Source organism: Vombatus ursinus, unplaced genomic scaffold (assembly GCF_900497805.2).
Source record: "Vombatus ursinus unplaced genomic scaffold, bare-nosed wombat genome assembly UNPS02014809.1, whole genome shotgun sequence".
NCBI classification, from domain to species: Eukaryota; Metazoa; Chordata; class Mammalia; order Diprotodontia; family Vombatidae; genus Vombatus; species Vombatus ursinus.
Window position 1 is genome coordinate 2,096,430 of NW_020954587.1, and position 21,550 is coordinate 2,117,979.

At 35.6% G+C, this 21,550-nt stretch overlaps 1 protein-coding gene across 1 annotated transcript in view; it reads right to left on the reverse strand.

Moving 5' to 3' along the window:
- Window positions 1-21,550, reverse strand: part of CFAP47 (cilia and flagella associated protein 47) — an 857,531-nt gene that overhangs the window by 500,109 nt on the left and 335,872 nt on the right. Inside the window, exons 40-41 of the mRNA XM_027875456.1 lie at window positions 14,280-14,353; window positions 1,287-1,432 (exon numbers count right to left, since the gene is read on the reverse strand). Coding sequence (XP_027731257.1) covers window positions 1,287-1,432; window positions 14,280-14,353 — 220 coding nt within the window. The remainder of the gene's footprint in view (window positions 1-1,286; window positions 1,433-14,279; window positions 14,354-21,550) is intronic.

Below are 21,550 nucleotides of genomic sequence, written 5' to 3' on the forward strand. Positions count from 1 at the left end.
CTCCTAGCTGCCCAGCTGTTAGTGTTTTCTCCCTCTTTATCTTGTCTTATCTATATACCAGGTACATTTTTTAGATATTCTCAAAAGAAAGTAAGATCCTTGAGGGCAACGGCTGCTTCCTTTTCTGTCTTTTAAATCTCCAGATCTAGCACAATGTCTTGTATGTAGTGGTAGCCAGTTTGTTGTTAGATCCTTTAAGTAGAGCTGAGATAAGGAGTTGTGTTTGTTTTGCTGGCTGCCTCTAATTTTTGATTCATGTACCTCTCAGGACTGGAAGGAGACATTGTGCCCAAGTGATGATTATGTGCTGCAGCTAACCGGGAGGAAGTTGTAAGAGCAGTCTTGCCTTCCCTCTCTATTTCTGATGATTTGTGCTGCATTGGGCTAGATTCTATCATGCCCTCAAGAAGTTTCATCAGCAGGAGCGTCATTATCTTATGAGATTGCATCAGACTTGAGAATTACACCTCATCAATATGCTCCATACCCTTTTACCTTCCGGTCTTCTGATTGGAGGACTACAGGGGAAAACAAAGGGCTCCTCACAAAGTCTCCATTTAAAGAGGGCTACCAAGACAACCTTCTTCTTATTCTTATTATTAGCTAACATTCATCTATAGCTATATCTGTATCTATCAATCTATCTATCTATCTATCTATCTATCTGTCTATTTAACTATATAAACATTAGCTAATTATCATCTCATTTGGTCCTAACAACTCTATGAGGTGGGTGCTATTATTTTACATTATTTTACAATATTTGACAGTTGAAGAAACTGAGGCAAACAGGCTAAGTGACTTACCTAGGGTCACACAGCCAGTGAATGTCTAATAAGTTTGAACTTGGGTCTTCCTGATTCCAGGCCTGGTGCTCTACCCACTGCATCGCCTTGCTATCATCTCTTCATTTCTCACAAAACCAGCTGCATTCCTTTGTATGGGTATCTTGTCTCTTCCTCCTCCTTCCTAAGCTTTTCAGCTTCCTTTGGTTTGTTTTCTTCCCCATCAGATTGAAAACTGCTTCAGAGCAATGGATCTCTTTCTTTTTCATATTTGTATGCCCGGTGCTTGGCATTGTGCCTAGCACATAGTAGGTATTTAATAAAATGTTTATCGACTGAATGACTGACTGACAACATTTAAGGGAAGTTCAAAACAGAAGACCATGAGGCACACAGGAAAATATCCAGACTTTTCCTGCCTTCTCAATGAGCTACATAAGTTGTTCAGATAAAAATGTCAGGAAAAACAAGTGAAATTAAAAACTGCAATTTTCTTCTTACCTTAGTATTGCTGAATATGATAACACAATACCGCTTATTGAGATCAAATGGAAGAAAATGAAGATTTAGACTTGCAGTCCCTTTAGCTTCTAGATAGATAGACTCCACCTTACAGAAGAATTCTTTCATGAAACTGCTTTTAATTGCTGCCAAAACAAGATTTAAAAGATGTTGTTTTTCATGTATAATATTATGCAGTTTGTTCAGAATAAGGATACTTGAGCTACAAATACAATGACTCTGAGAACAAAAATGGGGACAGCAGTAGAAGGTAAGAAAACATGTCAAATTACATGTATAAGATAGCTCCAAATAATAATACTTAAAACACACACCCCTTCCGTTAATACCTGGTCGAATACAAAAATAAAAAGTGATCTGTAGTGTCTCTAACAATTACTCTATTAGCAAAGGACCTCAGAGGTTATCCTGTCCAAACCCCTCTTTTTACAAATTAGGAAACTGAAACTGAATGTAAAGAGACTTGTCAAGAGGACACAGAATATCAAAGGTGGGCTTTGAACCAAATTCCACCATACCACTACAGGAAGGTACTGCTACGTCATACAGCGAATAGATTGTTAGGCCTTATTAGAAAAATCTGAGTTCAAATCTTGCCTCAGACACTTTATTAGCTTTATGACTTTGGGAAAATCATTTAACCTCTGTTTGCCTCAGTTTCCTCAACTATAAAAGGGGACAAATAACAAAATTTACTTTGCAGGACTATTGTGAGAATAAAATGAGATATTTGTAAAGTGCTTACCACAGTGCCTGGCACATAGCAGACACTATACAATAGCTTATTCCCTCCTGCCCTGCCCCCTGATTCCTACTATGAAAGGAAGTTGTAGGGTTGGAAATTCACTGAGGTATCAAAATAAAATATATCAACAAAGATTTATCAAGAGATTTTATTTATAAATATATACATATAAATACACATATATAAGCAAAAATACACATAATTATATAGATAATCTATTTCAACTAATATTTAAGTTTTCTTGGATTTCCTCCAAAATTAAAGTATCAGCATACCATATTATTTATCATTATATGTGATAATGTAAGCACAGTTGAAATTTGTTTTAAAAAAAACTTCTATATGAACATTCATTTCTGAAAATGATGACAAATATTTATTTAACTGAAGTTTTCACTTTAGCAAATAATCCTTTTCAAAAGGATCCACCATGAAATTCCCTTATTAGAAAGAAAATACTTTGGTACATATAAAATACAAATTTATTTTTCAATATATATACAATAATTCCAAATATGTCCACTAAATTACATAAGGTATATATGTTCCTTCTACCTGCCTAATTGATCTAAATCCTTATTGAAACAATCCTCAGTGAGTAAAATTAGAAAGAAAAGTTGTATTTAATAGTCATACTTTTGACTTTTTTCAGTATTTATAAGTAAAGAGAAAAAATATTGCAAAAGATAAAATAATGATAAAATAATTACCCGCTTACACACCAACCTCCACCACCAATAGCAGATAAAAATTTATATTTTTTGTGATGGTGTACTCCTTGTAAAAATCCCTCTTCCTGGAAGCAGAGCCCAAGATGGCAGAGTGAAAACAGGCACTTACCTGAGCTCTCCCTCAAACCGCTTCAGTTACCTTTAAAAAGTGACTGAATAAATTCTAGAGTGGCAGAACCCTCAAAGAGACAGAGTGATGCAGATTTCCCACCCAAGACAACCTGGAAGGTCAACAAGAAGGGTCTGTTGCACCAGGCTGAGAGAGGGGCACAGGCTACTGCAGGCTGCACTAGTGCAGACCCAGTCCCACATAACCCAGAGCAGGCCTCCGGGGGACTGAATTACTGGCAGCAGTGGCAGTTTCCAGATTTCTCAATCCACAGATACTGGAGACAACTTAGAAATTCAGCAGGAGGGGTCTGTTGGAACTTGGTGAGAGAAAAGCCAAAACAGACCCACCCCAAGCAAATCAGAAGCAAGCCGTGGGAGTGACTTAATCGGCGGCAGCAGCAGCTATTTCTGGAGCTATCAGCCCACTGATAGAAGTTTGAAAAGTCACCTATTTCAACATCTGGGAGCCAAGATGGAACAGTAAACAGTAAGTCTCTCTCACTCTTCCTTATTTACTTTGAAAAACCCAGAGAATATTGCCCCAGGAAAATACTGGAATAGTGGAGTCAGGAGAAAGACAAGGTAGAGCAGTCTTTTAGCTTGGAAGGCTAGATCACATACAATGGGAAAGGTCCCTCTTTCTATGGCTGAAGGAAACCAGTACAGGATGGGAGGCATCCTGGCAAGACGGTAGCAAGCCCCGCCTCAGCAAACCAGCAGGAGATACTGAGCCCCAGGGTGGTAGAGGAGGCAAGTGCCAACACCAAGGCACACACCAACCACCGCCACCACCACCAGCTGCAGCTCAGCACCAGGTAAATTACCAGATGCCTACTGCCTTCAGCTGCCAACATCTGAGGCCTTAGCATACAAAACTAGTTACTAGGCCCCTAGCCCCCGGCAAAAGAAGCCTGGGACAGCACCCTTGTGCCTGAGAAGCAAATATCAACTTTAAAAGCCAGAAAAAAAAGGCAAGCAACATGAGCAAGAAGCAACAAAGAAAAACAATGACCATAGAGAAGTATCTTGGTGACAGGGAAGATCAAAATACAAATTGAGGAGAGGACAACACTGTCAACATACCCACATCCGAAACCTCAAGGAGAATATGAACTGGTCTCAAGGCCAAAAAGCCTTCTTGGAGGAGCTCAAGAAGGATTTTAAAAGTCAAATAAGAGAGGTAGAGGAAGTATTAAACAATTCCTTTAAAAATACAATTGACAAAATGGGAAAAAGTACACTGAAGAAAACAGCTACTTAAAAAGAAGAATTGGCCAAATGGAAAGGAAGGTACAAAAGCTAACTGAAGAAAACAATTCACTAAAAATTAGGATGATGTAAGTGGAAGCTAATGACTCTATGAGACATCAAGAATCAGTCCAAAAAAATCAGAAGCAGAAAAAATAGAAGAAAACATAAACAATTTCATGGGAAAAACAACTGAACTGTAAATAGATACAGGAGAGATAATTTAAGATTTATTGGTCTACCTGAAAGCCACAATCCAAAAATGATCCTGGACAGAATCTTTCAAGAAATCATCAAGGAAAACTGCCCTGAGGCCCTAGAACCAGAGGGCAAAATAGTCATTGAAAGAATCTACCAATCACCTACAGAAAGAGATGAAAATTAAAAATACCAAGGAATATGGTAGCCAAATTCCAAAATTATCAGATCAAAGAAAAATACTGCAAATAGCCAGAAAGAAACAATGTAAATATTGTGGATTCACGGTCAGCATTATGCAGGACCTTGTAGCTTCTACATTAAAATATCTAAGGGCTAGGAATATGACATTCCAGAATGCAAAAGAGCTTGGATTACAACCAAAGATCAACTATCCAGTGAAACTGAGTATAATCTTCCAGGGTAGGAGATGGATACTCAATTAAATAGGGGACTTCCAAACCTGACTGATGAAAAAAAAAAAAAAACAGAGCTCAACAGAAAATTTGATCTTCAAATATGAGACTCAAAAGAGGCATAAAAAAGGTAAACAGGCAAGAAAAAAACCCAATATATTATTCAATAAGGGCAAACTGTTTACATCCCTACAAGGAAAGATGATAATTGTAACTCTTGAGAACTGTTTTGTTATTATGATATTTAGAAGGGGTTTTCACAGACAGAGGGCATGGGTATAAGTTAACTTTGATGTGATGATAAAAATCTAATTAAGTGGTAAAAAGGGATTATACTGGGAGAAGAGGAAAGGAGGAGGCAGAAAAGAGTAAATTGCATCACATGAAGAGGTACAAAGACCTATTTACAGTACAGAGAAAGAAGGAAGGGAGATAAGCATTGTTTGAATTTTACTCTCATTGGATTTGGCTCAAGGAGGGAATAACATACTCAAGTACAGAAATCTAATTTACCCTACTTGCAGTAGGAGAGGGAAGGGGAAAGAAAGGAAAGGAATGGATAAAAGGCAGGGAAGAAGTAGAAAGGGAAAAGCAAAAGAAAAGGGAGGGGCCTGATAGAAGGGAGGGCAGTTTGAGGGAGGTGGTGGTCAAAAGCAAAACTCTAGTGATGAGGGAAAGGGATAAAGGAAAAAGAAAAGCATAAGGGGGTAGGGGATAGGATGAAGAGAAAGACATAAACACTAATCATAACTGTGAATGTGAATGGGATGAACTATCATAAAATAGAAGTGAATAGCAAAATGGATTAAAAACCATAATCCTATAATATGATGTCTACAAGAAACACATTTGAAATAGAGGGATACACACAAGGTAAAGGTAAAAGGCTAGAGTGGATTATATTATACTTCAGCTGAAGTAAAAAAAAAAAGCAGTGGTAGCAATCCTAATCTCAGACAAAGCAAAAGCAAAATAGATCTAATTAAGCTATAAGGAAGGCAACTACATCCTGCTAAAAGGCACTGATGATATTACCAATGAAGTAGTATCATTACCAAACATATATGCACCAAGTGATATAGCATCCAAATTATTAGAGGAGAAGTTAAGGGAGTTACAGGAAGAAATAGACAGCCAAACTATACTAGTGGGGGACCTAACCTCCACCTCTCTGAACTAGATAAATCTAACCACAAAATAAACAAGAAAGAAGTTAAGGAGGTGAACAGAATTTTAGAAAAGTTAGATATGGTAGATCTCTGGAGAAAACTGAATGGGGATAGAAAGGAATATACCTTTCTCTTGACAGTACATGGCAACAACACAAAAATTGACCATGTAGTAGGACATAAAAACCTCACAATCCAATGCAGAAAGCAGAAATACTACATGAATCCTTTTCAGATCATGATACAATAAAAATTATATATAATAAAGGGCCATGGAAAGAGAGACTAAAATTAATTGGAAACAAAATAATCTAATCCTAAAGAATGAGTGAGTCAAACAACAAATCAATCATAGCAACAATCAAGAACTTCATCCAAGATAATGACAATAATGAGACAACATAGCAAAACTTATGGGATTCAGTGAAAGTGGTTCTTAAGGGAAGTTTTATATCTCTAAATGTTTACATGAATAAAATAGAGAAAGAGGAGATCAATGAATTGGCATGCAAACTAAGAAAATTAGAAAAGGACCAAATTAAAAATCCCTGATTAAATATCAAATTAGAAATTCTAAGAACCAAAGATGAGATTGATAAAATTGGAATTAAGAAAACTATTGAACTAATAAATAAAACTAAGAGCTGATTTTATGAAAAAAACAAAAAAATAGATAAACCTCTGGCTAATTTGATTGAAAAAAAAAAGAAAGAAAACCAAATTACTGATATCAAAAAATGAAAAGGGTAAATTCACTACCAATGAAGAGGACATTAAAACAATAATTAGAAACTACTTTGCCCAATTTCATGCCAACAAATTTTACAATCTTAGTGAAATGGATGAATATTTACAAAAATATAAAATGCCCAGATTAACAGAAGAGGAAATAAAATACGTTATTAAAAACCCTTTCCAGAAAAAGAAATCGAAGAAGCCATCAATGAATTCCCTATGAAAAAAACCTCCAGGGCCAGATGAATTTACAAGCAAATTTTATCAAACATTTAAAGAACAATTAATTCCAATACTATTCAAACTATTTGGGAAAATAGGCAAAGAAGGAGTCCTAACAAATTCTTTTTTCTGATACAAATATGGTGCTGATACCTAAACCGGGAAGAGCCAAAACAGAGAAAGAATATTATACACCAAATTCTCTAATGAATATAGATGAAAATTGTTTGAATAAAACATTAGCAAACAGATTTACAGCAATTTATTATTAGAATAATACACTATGACCTGGTAAGATTTATACCAGTAATGCAGTGGTGGTTCAATATTAGTAAAACTGTCAGTATAATTGATCATATCAACAACAAACCTAACCAAAATCATTATGATTATCTCAAAAGCTTTTGACAAAACACAAAATCCATGCCCATTAAAAACACTAGAGAGCATAGGAATGAATGGAGTTTTCCTTAAAGTGATAAGTAACGTCTATCAAAAACCATCAGCAAGCATTATATGCAATGGAGATCAGCTAGAAATATTTCCAATAACATTGGGGGTAAAACAAGAATCTCCATTATCACCACTGTTATTCAACATTGTACTAGAAATGTTAGCTTTAGGAGCAGGTAGGTGGTACAGTGGATAGAGAATCGGCCCTGGATTCAGGAGGACCTGAGTTCAAACCTGACCTCAGACACATAAAACTTACTAGCTGTGTGACCCTGGGCAAATCACTTAACCCCACTGTCTACCCCCCCCCAAAAAAGATGTTACCTTTAGCAGTAAGAGAAGTAAAAGAAATTAAAGGAATTAAAATAGGCAAAGAAAAAACAAAGTTATATCAAACATTTATCAAACTCTTTGCAGATGACATGATGGTGTACTTAGAGAATCTTACAAAATCAAGTAAAAAAACTACTTGAAATAATAAACAACTTTAGCAAAGTTGCAGGATATAAATAAACCAACATGAATCAGGTATTTGTATACATTACTAATACACCCGAGCAGCAAGAGAGAAAAAGGGAAATTTCATTTAAAGTTACTGTGGACATTGTAAAATATTTGTGAATCTACCTGCCAAAACATACCCAGGAACTATATGAACACAATTACAAAACACTTTTCACACAAAGTCAGATGTAAATAACTGGAAAATATCAGTTGTTCATGGGTAAACTGAGCTAATACAATAAAAATGACAATTCTACCTAAATTAGTGTACTTATTCAGTGCCATTTCAGTCAAAGTACCAAAAATTATTTTATAGAGCTAGAAAAAATAATAATAATATTCATTTCAAAGAACAAAAAGTCCAGAATATCAGAGGAAATAATGGAAAAAAATGCAAAAGGAGGTGGCCTAGCTGTACCAGATATTAAATTGTATTGTAAAGTAGCAATCATCAAAACTACTTGCTGGCTAAGAAATACAGTGGTTGATCAGTGGAAAAGGTTAGGTACACAAGGCACAATAGTCAATGACTATAGTAACCTACTGTTTGATAAAGTCAAAGTTTCTGGGATAAGAACTCACTATTTAATAAAAACTGATAGGAAAACTAGAAAACAGTATGGCAGAACTGAGGCATAGCCAACATCTTATACTGTATATCAAGATAAAGTCAAAACAGGTGCACGATTTATATACAAAAGCTAATACTATAAGCAAACTAGGAGGGCAAAAAATAGTTTACCAATCAGATTTATGGAGAAGGGAACAATATATGACCAAATGAGAGAAAGGGAACATTATAAATGTAAAATGGATAATTTTTTACATTAAATTGAAAAGCTTTTCCACAAAAAAAAAAGCCAATGTAATCAAAGTTAGATGGGAAGCAGAAAGCTGGGGAAAATTTTTTTTACAGCCGATGTCTCTGATAAAGGCCTCATTTCTAAAATATACAAAGAACTGAGTTAAATTTATAAGAGTACAAGTCATTCCCCAAATTATAAATGGTCAAAGGATATTAACAGGCAGTTTTCAGAGGAAGAAATTAAAGCTATTGATAGTGATATGAAAAAAATGCTCTAAATCACTATTGATTAGAGAAATGCAAATTAAAACAACTCTGAGGTATCACATCACACCTATCAGATTGACTAACATGACAACACAGGAAAATGATAAATGTTGGAGAATATTTAGGAAAATTGGAACATTAATGCATTGTTTGTGGAGTTGTGAACTGATCTAACCATTCTGGAGAACAAATTGGAACTATGCCCAAAGGGCTATAAAAATGTACATACCCTTTGACCCAGTAATAGCACTTCTAGGGCTGTATCCCAAAGAGATCATAAAAATGGGAAAAGGATCTATATGTACAACAATATTTATAGCAGCTCTTTTGTGGTGGCAAAGAATTGGAAATTGAGGGGATGTCCATCAATTGGCAAATCACTGAACAAGCAGGCAGGAAAATGCTATCCACAACTAGATAAAGAACTATGGAATCAGAATGCAAATTGAAGCATATTATTTTCCCTCTTTTTTTTCTTTCTCATGTTTTTTCCCTTTTGTTCTGATACTTCTTTCACAACATGACTAATGTGGAAATATGTTTAATATGATTGTACATCTATAGTCTATATCAGATTGCATCTATATTAGGGAAGGGGGAGGGTGGGGAGGAGGAAGGGTAGAGGGGGGGAAATTTAAAACTAAAAATCTTATAAACGTGAATGTTGAAAACTAAAAATAAATAAGTAACCAAATAAATGCATCCCTCTCCCTCTCTGAAATTGTAACTTCTTGCATATTTTTAAAAGTTGAAGTAGCTTTAATACTATAGTCAAATTTTAGCAGATACATACCTGTAGCCTCCACTAAAATCTACTCCTATGCCTTACCATGATCTGTAGGTTTTCCAGGTTTCCAGAGAAACTACAGTCAGAAAAACAATGAATCTATTAGGTCTTACAAAACTGGAAGAGCTTTAAATATGGGCCTGGGGATGGACTTTTATATCATCCAGGTATCATCCAAGCTCCAAGCCTTTGAAAAGGCTTATTGGTGGCCAACAATTAATGTTCCTTCCACTCACACTGACTCAGGAAGAATCATAAAATCTGGGGGATTGAAAGCACCAAAGATATTATCTGCTACAATCCGTACCTGAATCCCTTTACAACATCCATGATAAGGGTTTATCCATCCTATGCCTAAATTTCTTCAATGAAAAAATAACCATAGACAGCATAACTGTATTTTGTTATTAAATATATTTAATTAAATATAAATTATTAAAATTAACTATAGACAGTATAAAATACCTGGGAGTACACCTGCCAAAACAAACCCAGGAACTATATGAACAAAATTTTAAAACTTTTTTGTACAAGTAAAAAGAGATTTTAATAATTGGAGAACTATTTATAGTTTATAGGTAGGCAGGGCTAATATAATAAAAATGACAGTTTTACCTAAACTAATATATTTATTGAATGCCATTTCAATTAAATTACCAAAAAAAAAATTAACTGAGTTAGAAAAAAAATAACAAAATTCATTTGGAAGAATATCAAGGTCAAGAAAGATCACTCCCTTCCCTTGAGTCAAGAGGGTATCTGTTAACCCCTTTCATAGGAGAAGAGAGTTTCACCCTTTCCTCCTCACCTTTGATTTTGCCCTCCTCCACCTGGCGAAAAGAAGGAGGGGGAGGGGCAGCAGCTACAGCATGGGCCCCCCTAGCAACGGCCTTGGGCCCTAGGCCAACCTTTGCTGGAAGCATCACCCAGGTTCAGCACATCTTGCTCAAGGTAAAGAAGCTAGCCTCCAAACTTGGGTAAGCACACTCTTTTTAAAGTTGTAGTTTTAACTGTTAATGATGAGATATTGATTTTTTGTATAAAGTAATTTGGAAATGCATCTAACAAAACTCAATTAAATGCATTTAACAAAACTCAGTTAAACTGTGGAAAGTCAGCATTGGGAAAAGTTGAGAGGAAAATTTTAGCCTCAGTCTAAGATGGGATCCTCCTGGCTCAGTTTCCCCATTATGTTCCTTTGAAAAGAAATGTTACCCACCTGGCTATTCCTGAGTCTGGCTATGAGGTAGATTTGATATTGCATGGTTGAAAAACTGAATTACCTGAATCCAAACAGAGCTAATGATGTTTTATCCTGTCATATCTGGACCCTGCAGTCTTTTCTGTCAGATTTGTGTCTTCCAGACTATAGGCCATTCACCTATAATTGATAGCAAACAGTGGGTACCAGCCAATGTACCCCCATCATTCCTTGGATGCAGCTTCTGCTTGGTTCCAGTCAAGCTCCTCTTTGGGACCCTCTTGAGTCAGGGACAGCTGTACGCCCCTTGCCAGGAGGAAGCAGTTTCAGAAGCCAAAATCTTTGCCCCTTACCCCAAAAGAATTTAGGTCCCATTTTTTTGAAGGGGCAATGATGAGGATGGGAGCTAAACCCCAAAAGGAAAAACTCTGGACTTTCCACATGGCCAAATCTCTGGTGTTTGCCTGAGGCTATAACCCCATTAACTGGCCTTTCATTGCGGCTATGCCCAATCTCCCAATTCTATTACCCTTAACCTAGCCTAGCCCTCCATTGTCTTACCTCCCTATGGCCCTCTGCCATTTCCCACCCTTAATCCTAGCTAGGTTCCAATCTCCCTTGGCCATGAGATCCAGGTCCCAGGCATTCTGCTCACCCCAGCTTACTGGCCACTCCTATTCAGATCCTCTTTAGATCCCTCCCACAGTTTTTCTGTATATAAGGTTGATCTTGTCTCCATTAAGGTGCTCAGATTCTTAAAATCTAGCCACTGCTCAGATTCTTACAATCTAGCCACTGCTCAGATTCTTACAATCTAGCCAATAGCTCACTAATATTCAGACTGCTTAAGAGTCTGCCCAATATGACAGATGTTCTAATAAACCTTGTCTTTGGCTGAAAAAAAAAGAACTTTGAGGGACTAAGTCATTTTGAGGATTTTAATACTCAAATTAACTATAAAGGACCTATGAAGGAAGATACTATCTGCCTCCAGAGGAAGAACCAATAAACAGAAGCATGTGTAGTATGATTCTATGTACACATGCACACACACACACATGCACACACACACATATTTGTATCTAATGGTAGTCATCTCCAAGGCAGGGGGGAGGGAAAATATAAAAAGTCCATAGCAAAAAATAAAATTTAGAAAGAAACATAGAAAGCAGAGTAGCTTTAAAAACTATATGTAGTAATTATATAGTTTTTTTTAAGTAAACAATGTGCAATAAAAATTTATGGTTTTATAGTGAATCCTCTTTTTATGTTGCACTGTGTATATGGAAATGTTCTTTTTTTCCTTATGTATTTAGGTTCAAATGAATAAATAAATAAAATGAAAGAAAGAAAGTTAATTTCATCCCCACATAGTCTATTTCACATAGCACTAATTGCTAGACAGCTCTTCCTTACATGGAACCAAATTTGTGTGTTAAATAGTTCTTCTTTAAACAGAATTAAAACTAGTTTTCCTATTTTTGCCTTCTGGACCTGAATGAAATAAGTCAAATCTCTACTCCACAAGATGGCCCTTCAAATTCTTGAAGATATTGATCATACACCACTAAGTCTCTTTGCCAGACTGAGCATCTCTAGTCCCTTCAATTGATATCATCTGGGTATATCTTTTAGGCTCTTTACCATCCTGGTCATCCTTCTTTGGATGGACTTTGGTTTGCAATTACCATCCTAAGACATAGGAGTCAAAAATAATACTCTAGATATAGTCTGATTAGGGATGACTACAGCAAGATCTCACTAATTCCATGTATTAGTCTAAGATAATATTCTCTATTAATTCAGTCTAAGATAATATTAGGGCTTTTTTTTGGATGCCCCCTATTCCCAAAATCATATAGCATAATGTATCTTGTGTAGCTACTATTGATTCATACAAAGTTTGGAGTCCACTAAAAAGTACTTTTCACATGAACTATCATCTAGTCATACCTCTCCCATTCTGTACTTGTTCAGGTGATTTAAAGAAAAAAAAATCATATGAAAGACTTTATATTTACCCTTATTAAGTTTTAAAATGATTTTGTTCTATCGATGCAAACTTTCAGGATCTTTTTAGATCCTAATTCTGTCATCATCATAATACTTATTGCTCTTATTGAAACCTGAAAATTACTTCTTACCTATTGAAGACAATAAATCTAATAAACAAGAGCAAATATTTATGCAGTATTTTAATATTTGCAAAGTGCTGCATAATCTTACTTGTTATCTATTTCAACATCTAAATCTTTGGTAAAAATGTCAAAAGAACTGAGTCAAGGTTGAATTACTAAGACATTCCATCAGAGAACTCCTCCAAGCTGGCATTGAACCATTAATGGCAAATCTTTAGGGCTGGTCATTCAAAGTGTTATCAGTCCATCATTATACACTGTCAGTTGCCTATCATTTGGGGAAAAATTGAATAAATTATTTTATTTGAATACAATAGAATATTACTGTGTCACAGGAATGGATGAAAGGGCTCAATCAAAGAAACCTGAGAAGAACTGCATGAACAAAGCAGAGCAAACTGAGCAGAACCAAGAGAAAATATATATATATATACACAATGAATACAACATTGTAAAGGAAAACAACTTTGAGACACTTAATGACTCTGATAAATGTGATGGTCAGTCATGACTCTAGAAGGCAGGTGACAACATATTTCCCATATTTTGGAAGAAAGTCATGAATAAGAAGTGTAAAATGAGATGTCCATTTTCAGACATGATTTGCTTGACTATATTTGTTGCCAAAATAGCCTTTAATTTTCTGAGGGAGGACAATGAGGATAGGAGTAGGCAGGGTATGACAGTGATACAAAAAAAATTATAAGAAAAGAATATAAATGAAATACTAAGAATAGGAAAAGAAGTTTGGGAAAGGACGTCAGCAAGCAGGACAGTGTTTGTACTATTGAGTTAAATTAATATAGGTTTTTTTAATAAGCCATGTTGATTAGATTTATAATTCCATATTCAATCCTCTTTTTCTAGCCAATGTACATGGAAATGTTCATGTTTTGCTATACATATTCATTTATATTTTTAAAAAACATTTGATTCATAGAGCAAAGCACCACCTTAAAAATTTCTTCCAAGGTATTTCCTATGAATACCTCAAAATTGTTCAAAATTCCTTAAAAGAAATAACAACAGAAGTAACCTGCAATGATCCTTTAATTTTAAACTTTAGGTAGGGCAAAAAACAGGGAGATGTCCATTTACCAAGGTAATTTAAAATAAATTATTTCTGAACTTTCAAAGCTTTTCCTCTAATTTTTTCAAGAGAAAAAGAAAAAAAGACATTTTTAGAGGAAAAGGTGCTATGTACGTCACAGATGCAAAAAAAGAAGTTTGAAAGTTACTTACATGTTTTTAGGACGTTTCCTTGGCCAAGAAATTCACAATTTTCACTTTTAGTGTTCATTGAGTCTATTACACAACTAAATAGAAAATAATTTTAAAATCACTAAGTAACTCTATCACACATCACCTAACCATAACATTTTAATTATCATATTCATGTTGATATATTACTACAAATGAATTAGCAACTGATATGTTTGTGCTATTGTTTTATATCCCCAGAACATATTGCAACTCCTGGCATAAAGTAAGTATTTAATAAGTGCTTATTGATTGATTTAAGTAACATTATTGAGATGAACTTGCATATCTCAAATGAATCACATTAATTTCTGATTGAACTATTGGTCAATGAGCAAGTTTTTCATTCAAATGGTACTTTATGAAATCAAATATTATAATAGAAACACAATTAGAAATTCCAATTAAGAATGACCCAATATATAGTCCTACAAATAACATTATTAGAACAGCAATCTTATGCTGTTTTTTCAACTCATTTATTATTTTGAATTAAACTATTTCATAATAGCTTTCCAAAGAACTAAAGGTTTTTGATGAAATATAGAGCTGCCCCAAGTGCCTTGCCAACCCCAGGGGCAGGCTCTTTTTAAAAGCAGCCAAAAATCTTCAAGGATATAAACTGAGGCATCTTAAAAGTAAGTATGCGTTCATGAAGTCAGAGCCTAGCAGCTAACCATCAGGGGAGGTCAAGATCTGAGATATTTCAGTAGTGGCACCATGCCTTTTTGCTGCCTTTATAGCCAACTTTTTCCTTATTCCAAATAATGTAATTTTGTTTGGTTGATAATAATTTGTGAAAGAAATATTCATGAAGCTGAAGGGAGTTAGAAGGGAAGTAAGGAGTTAGAAGATAATAATTTTTACTGCCATATTGAAGTGTTCATCTTCAGCATGAAGAACTTATATGGGTCCAGATGTACTAGATTGGGGGTAGGAGTGGGGAGGGGAGAGGAATAACTACTTCAAATTCTTGAAAGCAGTTTTCACAGAATATATTTAATGTAACACTGTTGGGTACATTTCAGTAAATGCATATCAGGTAAATTCCTAAAAGGGGGACAAATTGGCAGTGATAATCCCTAAGTTACAAGAATTACAGGAAGAAAAAAACTGAGGGTCAGATAATTTTAATCATGTTGTTAAAGTAGGAAATGAAGTGATCTGAATTTCAAGGACAAGAAAGTATTAAGGACCTTGAGTAATGAAAAGGTTTGGAAAAGCTGTTAAAAGTAGTGTGATAAGAAGTCAAAAAGATGATTAAAAAGATTTTTGGGGTGGAGCCAAGATGACGGAGTAAAGGCAGTGACTTGTCTGAGCTCTCCCCCAAACCCCTCCTAATACCTTTAAAAAATGACTTTAAACAAATTATAGAGCAGCAGAACCCAGAAAAAGACAGAGTGAAACAAATTTTCAGCCCAAGAAAACCTGGAAGATTGGTAGGAAAGGTCTGCACCAGGGTAAAAGAGGAACACAGTCCAGCACAGACTGCATCATCACAGCCCTGACTCCAGCAAACCAGGAGCAGGTCTTAGGAGTCACTGAATCAGCAGCTGCAGTGGCTGCTTTCAGAGCTCTCAGCCCACACATAGTAAGGGAGTCAAACAACCGGTGAGATTGCAAGGGTTTCTTTGCTAGCACTGAGGCAGGATTCTGTTGCTTTGCCCATACCTGGATCCAGGTCACAGTTCTAGGTGGCAGTCCCAGGGCAAGGAGGAGCACTCGCATAGCAGAGCTTGCAGCAACAGTGAAGGGGGGGATCCTCCTCACAGTTCCAGGGCAGAAAAGAGTTCCTGTGATCTCTCATAGACCAGAGCCCAGGACAGGTGAAGAGTAAATACCTCTCCTTAGATCATACCACCTTTGAAGAACTGACAACTTGGGGCAGCTAGGTGGCGTAGTGAATACAGCTCTGGCCTTGGAGTCAGAAGGACCTGAGTTCAAATCCACCCTCAGACACTTAACACTTACTAGCTGTGTGACCTTGGGCAAGTCACTTAACCCCAACTGTCTCACCAAAAAAAAAAAAAAAAAGAACTGAAAACTTACAGGTCCCTAGAAGTATCTCCGAAAACAGTTGTAAAAAACCCCTGAAGCTTGGGATAGTGCACCCTGCACCCTGGAAGCAGAGTCCTACTTTAACAAACAGTTGGGAAAATTAGCAAATTAGCAAACAACACAAAAAAATAAAACTCTGACTATAGAAACTTACTATGTTGACAAGGAAGATCAAATCACACACTCATAAGACAACAAAGTCAAGGCTCCTACATCCAAAACCTCCAAGAAAATTTGAATTAGTGTTAGGCCATGGAAGAGTTCAAAAATGATTTTGAAAATCAAGTAAGATAAATAGAGGAAAAATTGGGAAGAGAAATGAGAGAGATGCAAGAAAATCATGAAAAATGAGTCAACAGCTTCATAAAGGAGACACAGAAAGTACTGAAGAAAATGACACCTTAAAAAACAGGCTAGGCCAAATGCTAAAAGGCATACAAAAAGCCAAAGAAGAGAAGAATTCCTTAAAAAGAAGAATAATTCAAACAGAAAAGGAGGTCCAAAATCTCACTAAAGAAAATAATTCCTTAAAAATTAGAATGGAGCAAATGGAAGCAAATGACTCTATGAGCAATCAAGAAACCATAAACAAAACCAAAAGGATGAAAAAATAGAAGACAATGTGAAATATCTCATTGGAAAAACAACTGACCTGAAAAATAGATCTAGGAGAGATAATTTAGAAATTATTGGACTACCTGAAAGCCATGATCAAAAAAAGAGCCTAGATATCATCTTTTAAGAAATTATTAAGGAAAACTGCCCTGATATTCTAGAACCAGAGGGTAAAATAGAAACTGAAAGAATCCACCACTCATCTCCTGAAAGAGATCCCAAAATGAAAATTCCCAGGAATATTATAGCCAAATTCCAGAGTTCCCAGGTCAAGGAGAAAATATTGCAAGCAGTCACAAAGAAACAATTCAAGTATTGTGGAAACACAATCAGGATAACACAAGATTTAGCAACTTCTACATTAAAGGAATGAAAGACTTGGAATATACTATTCTGGAGGGCAAAGGAGCTAAGATTACAATCAAGAGTCACCTACTCAGCAAAACTGAGTATAATCCTTCAGGGAGAAAAATGGACATTCAGTGAGATAGAACAGTTTTGAGCATTATTGAGAAAAGACCAGAGATGAATAGAAAATTTGACTTTCAAATAAAAGACTCAAGAAAAGCATAGAAAGCTAAACAGGAAAGAGAAATCACAAGGGACTTATTAAAGTTAAACTTTTTACATTCCTACATGGGAAGATGGTATTTGAAACTCATAAGCCTTTTTTTCATTATCAGGGTAGGTAGGAGTATACATAGACCGGTGTGAGTTGAATATGAAGGAATGATATCTAAAAAAAATGAAATTAAGGGATTAAAAAGGAATGTAGTGAGAGAAAGAGAAAGGGAGAGGTAGAACAGGATAAATTATCTTGCATAAAAGAGGCAAGAAAAAGCATTTACAATGGAGGGTAAGAGGAGGGGAGGTGAGGAGGAGTGAGTGAACCTTACTTTCATCAGAATTGGTTCAAAAAGGAAATAACATACATATTCAATTGGGTATAGAAATTTATCTTACTCTACAGGAAAGGAGAGGGGAAGGGAATAAAAGATATGGGAATGATAGAAAAGAAGGCAGATTGGTGGAGGGTGTAGTCAGAAGCAAAACAGTTTTGAGGAGGGGCAGGATAAAAGGAGAGAGATAATAGAATGGGGAGAAATAGTCTGGTGAGAAACAGTCTTTCACAATATGACTATTATGGAAGTGTTTTGCATGACTACATATGTATAACCTATATCCAATTGCTTGCCTTCTCAGTGGGGGTTGGAGATGGGGAAGGAGGAAGGGAGAGAATTTGGAACTCTAAGTTTTAAAAATGAAAGTTAAAAGCTGTTCTAACATGTAACTGGGGAAAAATAAAATACTAAATAAATATTAAGTGCTTACCACAAAAAAATTTACAGCAGTGTGCCCCAGGTTTGCTTAGAGGATAAATTTTAATGGGACTCAATAAGCAACATTTGATGGTTTTCAACAGCAATGTTTGGTAGTTCAGGTTTAGTAGTGGAAGAGAAAGACAGTAAGAATTGACCAGAGTTGATAATTAGCAGGATAAAAACTACAAAAGATCAAAGGGCAAAGGGGGAGGGGGGACAATGGATTCAAGAAAAGAGGAGCATGAGTAATTGAGGTGGTCACCTATGGAATTGAGTCTAAATAGGAAAGGAAATCAGGTAAGAATAGGAAGGACAGAGCAGACTAAGGAACAAAAATATTGATGATGGAAAACAGAAACTATAGGAGTAGGGGGTTGAAAATGACAAAAAATTGTCACCAGAAAAGTTCAATTTTAAAATTTAGGATTTTGATCATGATATAATTTTGAGGAATGGTGAGGTCTATGTTGTGATCACCTAATGGATTGCAGAATTAAAGTGGACATCATAAGCACTGAAAATTTGTTGTTAGCATAGGATATAGAAGGAGTGATTGTGAAAACTAGCTCTGAGGATGATTGGGGTAAGGGTAGAGAAGAAAATTGTGAGTCAGACCCCAAAGTTATGAATGATAGGATTTAGTCTTGGAAGGAACTTTAAAGATTCTCTAGTCTAATCTCATCTTACAGATGAAGAAACTAAGATCCAGAAATTGAAAGTGACTCAATTATATAAGTAATAAATAGCACAGCAAGGATAAGAACTTGGGCCCTTTGATACTAAGTCCATCATTCTTTCTACTACATCATACTTTCACTCTGGAATGACGATTTTCTTCTTGTTGGGAAAATGACTGAGTAATGAGTAGATGACAGGGACAAGGACTTGGAAAGAGGTATAACAATGGTGTACATCCTTCAAAGGAGACATTGTTGAATGGTGGTGACACAGCAGTAGAGAAAAAGGAGTGCATTGATTCATGGTCCTATGGGACGAGAGAAGTGATTATAAACATTAACCAGAGGTATAGAAAACTCAGAATAAAGGCAGATTTCAGCTAATATGAGGAGGTAAAATTAGTGTAAAAGGATGCAGTGGAATTTCTTAGTGAAAGGGGTATGATGGAATAGGCAAGGAAATGAAGGAAAGTAGAAATGGGATGAATAAAGATGAGAATAAAAGGAGAGGAAGTAGCAGAGCTATCCTTTTGTCAAGACTAGTTTGTCTGGAATAAAAAGAATAGGAACTTAGGAGGGTTCTCGAAGGATATGCTAACCATGGGAGGATAAAGATGGCCCAAGTATACAGGGAACAAATAGAATTGTTCTATTTTGAATGCAGTTATAATAATAGAGCAGGACTTTTAGTCTGCTTCCATTTTGTGAGCCTCTCTTCTCTTCCTTCCCTTTTTTTGTGAGGCATTTGGGGTTAAGTGACTTGCCCAGAGTCACTCAGTTAGAGTGTTATGTGTCTGAAGCCATAGTTGAACTCATGCCCTCCTGACTCCAGCGCCAATGCTCTATCCACTCTTCCCTCTTTTTTAATGGCAGAAAACTTCAGGAGATAGAGAGAGCAGGCATTGACTAATTGAAGTTTCTAGATTAATGATGACTATAATTTTTAAACTTCTCATTTAATTACTGAATCTAGACAGAGTTTCAACAGTAAATAATGAAATCTACCTTCCCTATCCTACTCCCAAAGAGACTGTTATGATTCTTCTCTTTTCTCTTTAAGTGCTATTTAGCTTTGTCTTTGTATCTTCAGTGACTAGCAAAATACTTTGAGCACACCTGGGATTTACTAGATGTTTGTTTAATTAAATTAGCATACATTAACCCCCTACATGTAAATTTCAGCCACATTACAAATTATGAATAAATTATAAAATTTCCTGTTAACCTACATACCAGTTCCCACCTTCTTAAACTTTGCACAGGTTTCTTCTATGTCCTTCTTCCTCACTTCTGCTTGCTTGTTAGAATCCTTTAGATTCCTTCAAAATTCAATTTAGATATATAACCTCCACCAATAACCAACCCACAGATTATACTACAAAGCTAAAGTGGTACAATTTGAACATTCTCCATCCCCATTCTCCTACTTCCATAGAAGAGTTCACTAGGATAAGAATTTTGCTATTCTTATTATAATCATAACTGAAATTCTTCTAGGATAATATGTAAAAAATTAATATTTATCCTTGTTTATTTGGAATTCATTAGCTCCATCCTAAATTATAAAAGTACACTGAATTTTTCTGTGTATCAAAAATAATTCAGTTTTCATTCACTTAGGATTATAGGTACATTATAGTACTGATTTCAAATATATTATGCAATACTATGCATCAATCAAAATCACAACTAGCTGAAGAACCTCAAAGCCACTGAGGAAATTCTTTGTTTACAAAACAACTAGTTATTCAGTAATTCAGCAAGAAAATAACAAGAGGCTGAATATTTAATTAGAAACATAAATCATGCAAGAAAGATAATATTCAGTAATACTAAGTGTTAACAAAGTTAAAGAATCTCAAATTTGAAGAGAATTCAGAGGTCATCTAATTCAAACCTATTCCTGAATAATAATTCTCTTCACAACATCCCTGACAAATGACCATTTTACCTTTCTTCCACTAAAGGAAAATCCACTCAACTGCCCCTCACTTTGCAGATTGATAACATCAGATAACATCAATGTTCAAGATAGCATCTCTTCAGGTGCTTGAAGAGCACTCCTAGGTGGGTCTCTACCTAGGTCTTCTCTTCCCTCAGCTAAGCATTTCCACAGCCTTCAATCAATCTGAAGGTGACATGAAATCTAGTTGCTCTAACATCTAGACTACTCGCCTCTGGATACCTCCAGAGTGTCAGTGTCTTTCCTAACATGTGGTACTCAGAACTGAACACCATATCGGACTAGGACAGATTATAGTGGGGATATTTCCTCCTTGGTCTTGCACATTATGCCTATTTCAAAGCAGCCATAGATGTCACTGGATTTTTTCAATGTCATGTGACATTGTTGATTCATATTGAGCTTGTAGTCCATAAAACTCAAGCTCTTTTTCATATGATCTCCTAAATAGCCATGCCTATCCCATCTTGTACTTCTAAAGTAGATTTTTTTAACCTTAACATAAATTCTACTCCAGTAACTTTGCCAAGAAAACCCCAAATAGGGTCACAAAGAATCAGATATGCCCAAAATGACTGAACAACAACACAAAGCATAAATTTCATTTTTATTAGATTG